At 36.4% G+C, this 9,647-nt stretch overlaps 1 protein-coding gene across 1 annotated transcript; it reads left to right on the plus strand.

The window, feature by feature from the left end:
* The first annotated feature begins 1,347 nt into the window (after positions 1–1,347).
* Positions 1,348–5,587, plus strand: LOC140975239 (DUF21 domain-containing protein At1g47330). The gene is made up of 12 exons (XM_073438832.1): positions 1,348–1,759; positions 2,313–2,389; positions 2,493–2,576; positions 2,673–2,786; positions 2,954–3,040; positions 3,205–3,344; positions 3,439–3,526; positions 3,700–3,773; positions 4,349–4,467; positions 4,670–4,902; positions 5,034–5,080; positions 5,226–5,587. The coding sequence occupies exons 1-12, from the start codon at positions 1,582–1,584 to the stop codon at positions 5,257–5,259; spliced, it is 1,275 nt and encodes a 424-aa protein (XP_073294933.1). The 5' UTR covers positions 1,348–1,581; the 3' UTR covers positions 5,260–5,587.
* The last annotated feature ends 4,060 nt before the right edge of the window (positions 5,588–9,647 follow it).

Below are 9,647 nucleotides of genomic sequence, written 5' to 3' on the forward strand. Positions count from 1 at the left end.
AATTATGCATGGCTTATACGTAGTCTAAGTTAAGGGTTCTACATGACCAGTGATAACCACTTAGAAAATTTAGGATGTGGTAGTTTAGTATACTTATCTCATAAACACCTATTCAATGTGCGATGTCCCTACATCCATGCTAATGGAACATAACATTGACAAATCATAAATACTAGTCTCAAGTGAGCTTGTAAATATCCTTCTTCTTGAAAGCTCATCGACTAGGAACTAACTTAGAAATTGCAGTCATTAAGAAATTTGTTTCATGATTACCAACAATTGTGTAATCACATTTTTAATTGATTATAGTAAACTCAAGGTCATTATATTAATGCAAATGAATGTGTATAAATAGAAGAAATGTCAAATCAATAATCATTTATTTAATAAATAATGTTTTATAAAAAATACACATCTACAAATTAGTTTGTTGGGTACCTACTCCAATAATCTCGATTTCGATATCCAATTGTAACATTTCGTTCCTCCAACTAAAAAAATATCAATATTATATACTCAATATGATCATGTCACATGTCCAAATCCATGGATTACAAAGAGAATAATTATTATCGTGCAATAATTATTCATGCCAAGAGATATGTGAATCTTAAATAATTTTTGATAAAATGATCAATGTTCAATCATAAAACAAACATCATTACAATTAATGCAAAAACTTAATACGTGTAAACTATACTCAATAAGCCAATGAAATATATAGCCTAACTGATATAAAAATTTCAAGTTTATTATGAAATGTCATATTCGAAATCATATTGTGTAGCAAAATTTAATCTTTGTCTATGTATAGCGTTCTAAGACTTATATTAATTATATTAAGAGTATGTTTCTTGTGAGACGGTCTCACGAATCTTTATCTGTGAGACGGGTCAACCCTACCGATATTCACAATAAAAAGTAATACTCTTAGCTTAAAAAGTAATACTTTTTCATGGATAACCCAAATAAGAGATCCGTCTTACAAAATACGACCCGTGAAACCGTCTCACACAAACTTTTGTCTTATGTTAATATAGAATAGAACAATTACTCTAGTATATCATGGTATGGTTACTATACAAACATTTTTTTCCTAATAATTAATCTATTTTTGTATTAAGAAAATTTAATTTATATTTTAAAAATATATCATAAATCTACAAAAAAAAAATTTAATAAAAAATTATTTATTTAATAATTAAAAATCTATAAAATTATTAACTTTCTTAATATAAACCCTAATATTTTTACATCAAAAACTTATTTAATATTAATATTAATATTAATATTATATATAAAAAAATAAATTTACTTGGGAGTATTTAAATCCATCGCAGTCGCAGTGACTGTGTGAGAAAATCTCCATTGTAAAAGATTTCAAAGAAGAATCTAAGTATTTGATTCTATTCTACATGGGCTTTGTTAGAATTGTTGCAAATTCAGCTCAAATTCATTTAAATCCAACGTGAAAGTAGCGAGCGAGTGAATACAGACAAGCGCATCCGCATAAACCACAAGAGTTTCAAGAAACCCGTTTTCAGGACCGAGAAGACTTGCGTTGTGTGACAAAAAGCGAAGATGGCTGGTGATATTCCATGCTGTGAGACCGCGTTCTTCGTCTACGTGCTAATTGTCGTAGGGTTGGTGGTGTTTGCTGGGCTGATGGCTGGCTTAACTCTTGGATTGATGTCTCTTGGTCTTGTGGACCTCGAAGTTCTTAGCACATCTGGGCGGACACAGGACCGTATCAATGCTTGTACTGTGCACTCTCTTGTTCTCTTGATTATTTGTGTTTCGGTGTTTTCTTGAGTTTTTTTTTTTGGAGGTTGTGGAGCTATGGTCTTATATTTGATCATTTGGGATTTCGGGAGTTTTCTGCGTGGTTGTGTTTTGGAAGCGATTAAGCTAATGATTGTGCTTGTGGGTTTCTTGATCGATGGTGTGTCGGGTTCTTATCATTTTTAGTACAAAGGGGAGGGAGATTCGAACCCTAGGGGCAATGGCAACATGTGACACAACTGGGCTACAAGCCCGGCCTCTGTTGGGTTCTTATTTTTGAGAAATATATTTCATGTTACCTGTTCCTTAAGATTTCGTGAATCTTATGATTGGATGATTTGGTTAGTAAAGTTTGATAGCGGGTGGCTTTGATTCAAGTCAGGATGTTAAATATGTGGGTTTGCTTGTTGCTAATTGCTTTTCATCTTGTCCTGAAAGGAATTGATGCCAGGATTAGAGTAATGATTTTACCAGTGTGCGTGATTATTGTTTGATTGGTTGAGCATCTCAGTGATATTCTTTTTCGACAGCCAAAATTCTTCCGGTCGTGAAAAATCAACATCTTTTGCTTTGCACACTCTTGATTGGCAACTCGTTAGCAATGGAGGTCTGTCGAACATCATTACCTGAATACATTGGAATTATATTTGCCTTTCGTATCTTGAGTATGCAATAGTCTATATAATTGTGTGATTGGTTTTCATATGCAGTCACTTCCCATATTCTTGGATAGGCTTGTGCCTCCATGGGCAGCAATTCTTGTATCTGTCACGCTCATCCTAATGTTCGGTGAGGTTGTTAATCTACACCTATGTGGTATATAGATTAATATAGTGCTTGTTATATTTTTTTTCCTTGTCCGGTAATTGGTCTGTCATTGTTTATTCCAGATATTGCCTCAAGCAATATGTAGTCGCTACGGATTGACTGTCGGTGCAACAATGGCACCTTTTGTTCGGCTTCTTCTTTGGCTTTTCTTCCCTTTTTCTTATCCTATTAGTAAGGTAAATAATGCCAAGTAGCTATTAGTTTATTCTAAATTCTGGATAACATTGTTCTTGTCCGACGATGCTTATTCTTCCTTTTCTCCATCACTTAGAAAATGCTTCAGAAATAAAGTACATATATGCTTTATTACGTCTCTCTAATTGGTGAGCGCTCTTGCTTGTAGTTTCTGGATTGGATGTTGGGCAAGGGACATGCTGCTTTATTGCGTCGAGCTGAGCTGAAAACTTTTGTTGATTTTCACGGCAATGAGGTCTGCTTTTTTAGTGATTTCTGCACTTCATTTCTTACAGAACCACAAGTCAGAGCTTTTGAGCTGTCATCTGTTTCATTTTCATGAAAGATTTTTGACTCTTGAGGTCGATTTTACCATCTCTCATATTTTGAAGCTTCATATGAAATAAAAATATTTGATAGGCTGGGAAAGGTGGAGATTTGACACATGATGAGACTACAATAATCGCTGGGGCACTAGAAATGATCGAGAAAACCGCTAAAGATGCTATGACCCCAATAGAGAAGGCATTTTCCCTGGATTTGGATGGAACTCTTAATTTGTGGGTTTATCATTTACTGCTGAATCTAGTTATATGCCCACCGAATTTACTTACATGTTCATATCCCTTATACTTGAGTATAATCCTCGTCCAGGGAAACATTGAATGCTATAATGACGATGGGCCACAGCAGAGTTCCGGTTTATTACAGAAATCCAAAGAATATTATTGGACTCATACTGGTAAGTCATTTATATACTTTGCAAAATCAAGATATTGGCATTCTTCATATTACATTTTATGTAAAATTGATTGAGAAATTTGTCATTGAAACCTTTTCTTTTATGTGCTCATTTTGGCAAGTAATATCTGGTTTTTCAACAGAACCTAATAGCATCATCGTTTCCATGTGCAGGTTAAAAATCTTTTAGCAGTTGACCCCGATGAATCAGTTCCTTTGAGAAAAATGTTGATTAGAAATATTCCTCGGTGAGGATAAACTTCATTATCCATCCCCGTTGCCCCTAATTTTTAGCATATTAAAGAATCTTGATGTTTGTGATGCTGAAATGGCTGCAAGTGGAAATTTTATCAACTGATGGCTAATTGGCTATCAACTTGAAGCATCTTTTATAGTGCTTGTTCTGTGATATTTTAGACCTGGGAGATGGCAATGATTGTCCTGGAACAATTTTTATCCTGCTTATGTATTTGGATATTCTTCCATCAAGTATACACATCTTCTATATGTTCTTCCTCGGTGAATATTTACACAGAAGCAAGTAACATCCCTTCATTTTTTTCAAAACATTTCACATAAGAAGGTAACAATGGCACGTTCTTTTGTCGTGTTGGGATTTATGTTCTCGCGACAGTTTAACCTCCTTGAAATTGTGATAAAATAACATCGTGTCTCTGGAATTCATGAATATGTGAGCATGCTTTTATTTTTATGTTTTGTCTTGGTAACTTAGAAATGGAATGCCATTCAAGTGTTTTACATTTCGCACAAACTTTTGTCCAGATGGAGGGTAATTAGTTTGTTCATCTTGTATAACTTTCAGGGTCTCCGAGAAAATGCCTCTCTATGATATTCTGAATGAATTTCAGAAGGGTCACAGCCACATTGCTGTTGTGTATAAGGATTTATACGAAACAAAAGAAACGTTGCAGAAAACTAAAGGTATGAACATTAAGAATCATCTTAATCTCGAAAAGCAGTTCCAAGTTCCATTTCTTTCTGTTATTCTCAATGCATTTTCTCTCCATAAGGATACAAGGACGGTGCGATATCTATATTTGTCTCCTTGCCTGTGTTAAGTCTATAACTTCTTTATATAATCTGTTCACACATGCTGTTTAAGATAAGGTGGACCCAAATGCAGATACTGAGAACTTTGCCATCAATTCCACCTCACATTATGCCGACACAAGCTCGAAGGCTGATGATGTTGTGAGAAAGAAAAGCCCGCCAACAACTCCAGCATTCAAGAAGAAACACAGGGGATGTTCATTTTGTATTTTAGATTTAGAAAATTCTCCAATTCCAGAGTTTTCACCCAATCAAGATGTTGTTGGTGTAATTACCATGGAGGATGTCATTGAGGAACTTCTCCAGGTACTCTTTTCTCATCTTTACACTATTATTGCATGTAACATAGTTTTAACTGCTACAAGGCTGAGCTTAAATGGAATATATTTATATACACAAACACGCACGCTATGCCGCTTTTTTATTTTATTTTCCAGGAGGAGATACTGGATGAAACCGATGAATACGTCAACATACACAATAGGTAAACTTGTATCTACATGAAAATCAAATCACCTCGAATACATTTTAAATCTTTCCTATTAAAAGTATGACTCTAATCACCAAAATTTTCAGAGATGTCATGCGTATGATCTTCGGAAACTTGTTGACTTGTTCTTCTGCTGCAGGATAAAGATAAACATGAACGCTTCTCAAGAATAAACACCCCATATCGGGCTATAAACAAACTCCACTCCTATGTCAACTACGTCAGGTCCTCATTGTTCAATCAGTGCTTCGAGTTTGCGCAACGATACACATACTTTGTAAAGAGACTTCGTGTTATTCATTGGTTTCCGGTTGCTGCTTATGTTTGCATGGAATATGGGTACTGGACAACAGAATTAGTTGCTTTTCCATAATATGTGAGGGGTATTATTTCATTTGAATTCGAGATGCAAATGTCTATATTATACTAGCATTGTAGTTATACATCAAGAATTTCTGTGACCAAAAACTATTTATGAATGTCGTCTTTTTGGATTACAAATCAGGGGAAGTGAAAGCAGGGCCGAACGCTGGCGACTCTCTCTCCTTCATTGGGGAGAGGTGTAAAACCAAATCAAGTCGTATATGAAGAACATTTTAAAGTTCGAATTAGATATATTTAAGCTTGAAAATTATAGTGTTTTTGTTCGAATTCGGTTCGAATCAAGGCTTGAAAATAAATACTCGAAATATGTTTATTTAATGTATAATTAATTGATTAATGTTACATGTACAATTAAATTTATACAACAATTCTTATAACATAAAAAATTCTATTTATCAAAATCTCACGATAAATTTAATACAAAATCTTACGATATTATAATAAAATCTAACGATATAATTGTTATAAATATCGTCGTACAATATTTTTGTTGTACTTTCAGCATTATTTTAATTATGTTATATTAATAAAATATTAAAATTCGTGAACAGTTTGCAAATTATAAAATAAAATAATTTGAGCCCAAGTTTTGGATCAAATTTGATAATTTTGAATATGAATCAAATATTTGGTGGCTCGAAAAACTTATGAATCGGCTTGTTTTGTTTACACCATTAATCTCAACTCACCAAGGGTGTTGGTTCATGAATGTCATTTATTTAACAACAAATTGGAATTTTGATTAGTTTAAAAAATTAGAAATTAGAAATTAGAACGTTGATTAGAGATGACAACAGGATGAGTCTAAAACGTGTTTGACCAAACAGGAGATCTGCTCCACCCTGTAAACCCGACGGGTTGAACCATAAAAAATTACATAATTTTTAATTTTTTTCGATACACAATTAAAAAATATTTAAAAATCAACAAATCGTTAAATTTACTTTATCACTTTATATTAGTAATATTTATGAACAAAAAATATTATAACAAATTAAAATTTATTAATTTATATTCCATTAATAACAAAAGAAAAATTACAACTATATATTTTCATATTAAACATATCACAATAAACAAAATCATTTCAACTCTAAAATATCTATGTCTAACTCGTCTCGAACGAGACGGGTTCAATATGGTTCATGTTAAAACCCTACTCATTGTCATGCCTAATATTGACTATTTCAAAATTAAGGTGAAAGGTAGAATGTTCTAATGCATGTTGGGAAGTAACAATTCATGCTATTAGAAGGGTGACCAAATGAGATGTTTGGGCTATTGTATAGTTTAAAATATTCAAGCTGTATAATTATCACAAATTACAATTTAAAAAATTGATTTACAATTGATCATAGTAAATATGACTTTTTGAACATCGATTGCAAGTTGATGTAACCAGAGAAGTGTTAAGTGCAATTTTAGCACTTATATTATCGTCTCATTGGATATGATATTGTCTGTTTTCGAGCAAAATTTTGCTTTTTGGTATTTGTGTATGGTCGTATGCAAGTATCAAGGTAACACGTGCATTTTTTTGGTCAGTAAGGCGCGCACCCGCGCTTGTCATCAGAAATTTTATGAACCTGGGTAGGAAGCATAGTGCACCCACACTAAAATGTAGTGCACCCACTCTACTCAGTAATACAAGAAAAATATAATATTTACAGACAGATTCAGCAGATGCATTGGGATCGCTCTCAATGTATTCTTAGATTATCACAAAAAAGCTATATCGAAAAAGTTCTCAAACGATATTGGATGCAATATTGTAAACCAACAAACACTCATGCAGCTAAGGGAGACAAATTAGTCTCAAACAATGCCTCAAGAATGATTTTGAGGAAAATAAAATGCAAAGGATTCTCAATGCCTCATCTAATGCATTGCTTGGGTTTATACATGTTATGATATGAGTACGTGAATGGAATGTTGGAAAGTTATTTTAATAATTCGGGAGTAAAGTATTGGAAAGTAGTCAAACGACTCTAATACTCACTAGAAATATATGGTTCAATTCCAGTAGGTGATACTAGCCCGAATGAAGACCTCGAATTCACTCCATGCCTGAAATCACAAAGGAGACCGTTAGAAGGGGGTTGGGAGGATATCTCGGCGTAGCCCCTCCGACGGTCAAGTCAGATATTGATAATAAAATGATAGAGCATCTAGGGACGCTGCTAAAAATCAATATAGTGAATAAATGAATTGGACACTCAAACCTGGTATTTATAGGAATATATATGAGATCCATCATTGGCCACTTACCTAGGTTAGGAATGGGCCGGAGTTCCAAAGTCTTGTTTGGGCCTGATCTTGATGGGTGCATTCATAGGGTATCACTCAATAGAAATATAAGGTTCAGTTCCAGTAGATGATAGTATTCCGAATGCAGACCACGAATTCACATCAGGCCTGAAATCATGAAATAGAGCGTTAGAAGGGGGCCGGGAGGGTGTCCCAGCGTAGCCCCTCTGACGCTCAAGTCAGGTATTGATAATAAAATTAGAGAGCAGCTAGGGACGCTGTTAAGAATCAGTATAGTGAATGAATGAATAGGACACTCAAACCTGATATTTATAGGAGCGTGCATGAGATCCATCATGGGCCACTTACCTAGGTTATGAATGGGCCGGGTGTCCAAAGTCTTGTTTAGACCTGATCTTGATGGGCCCATTCAAAAGGTATCACCATTCTCCCCCTCCCAAGTCGAACTGACACGCATGTTCGAAATTCGATTACGCTGCCCACATCCCTGGGCATACCTTCCATCAATCACCCTTCAATCAGTAGCTCTCAATTTCGCTTCTTCCTCTAATGTGCTTGCCCTCGCCAGTTCCTCATCCACGCCTTCGCAACCTTGCACCCACGCCCTCACAGCCATATCCAACTTCGCACCTCCTCCCTCGCCCACGCTACTCGTTCTTGCCTCATCCCCTGGCCTCGCCTTTGCAGCCTCGCCTGGCCTCTCTCCATTTCGCTTCTTCCTCTAACGCGCTTGCCCTCGCCAGCTCCTCATCCACGCCTTCGCAACCTCGCACCCACGCTGCTCGTTCTCGCCCCATCCCCTGGCCTCGCCATTGCATCCTCGCCCTCCACGCCTGCAGCCTCGCCCTCGCCCTCGCCCTCGCCCTTCTCCCATGCCTTTCCACGCCCGTGCTTCCTTCTCCCCTCGCCTACACCCTTGTAGTCTCACCTGCCCTCTCTCCATTTCACTCCAGCATCCCACAACCTCACCTCATCGCCCCTCTCTCAGCTCCTCGCCTAGCCTCTGCCAGCCCCTCGTCCTCGTCTGGCCTTCGCCCATCTCTCCCTCGTCTTCAAGGTCCTCTACTAGGCTTTAGGTAGGAGAAACGAGTACTTCACTCACCATCCATACTTCAAGCACCTCACTCTTGTCACTTCAAACTCCTCTAGCTAGGGTCCAAATTTCACCCTCACCAACTCAAGCTCATCTACTAGGCTCCAATCTTCACCCTCACCACCTCAATCTCTTTTACTAAGCTCCAACCTTAGTAGGAAAGTTATGAACCCTATGAACCCTTACCCTCCATACTTCAAGCTTTTAACCATCACCACCTGAAACTCATCTACTAGGCTCCAACCTTCACCATCACCACCTCAAGCTTCTCTACTAGGATTCAGCCTTAGTATGAAAATTATGAACCGTCACACTCCATACGTCAAGTTCTTCACTCTCACCACCTCAAGCTCCTCTACTAGTGTAACGCCCCGTATTCGACGACTGACTGTACCAAGACGAGTCTTTCTGAAACGCCCCTCATTTTTTAACTTTAAAATCCTACTATTTTTTTTAATCATAAAATTCGAAACACTCATTTAAAATAGCTCAACCTTTAAAAATCTTAAATACTTAAAAATCCATAAATCGTCAACTACCAAATCATACGTCAACTTTCAAATAATCCAAAACTAGACTTCAAAATAAAGCACAAAAAATCTTTAAATAAATAATCCTCAAAATCTTTTACTTCAAACTTTAAATCTTAATCTAATGCGGAAAATAAATGTCCATCGGGAGTGTACTGCCGGACTCGATCCACTCAAGCGTCGTCGCTTCCTCAAAATCGTCCTCACCTGCAACCATCCAAACCTAGTGAGTGTAATGACTCAGCACGTCCTAACCATACGTAGCAAATAATACATATACATGCAC

This window comes from Primulina huaijiensis, chromosome 4 (assembly GCF_012295235.1).
Source record: "Primulina huaijiensis isolate GDHJ02 chromosome 4, ASM1229523v2, whole genome shotgun sequence".
Classification (NCBI taxonomy): domain Eukaryota; kingdom Viridiplantae; phylum Streptophyta; class Magnoliopsida; order Lamiales; family Gesneriaceae; genus Primulina; species Primulina huaijiensis.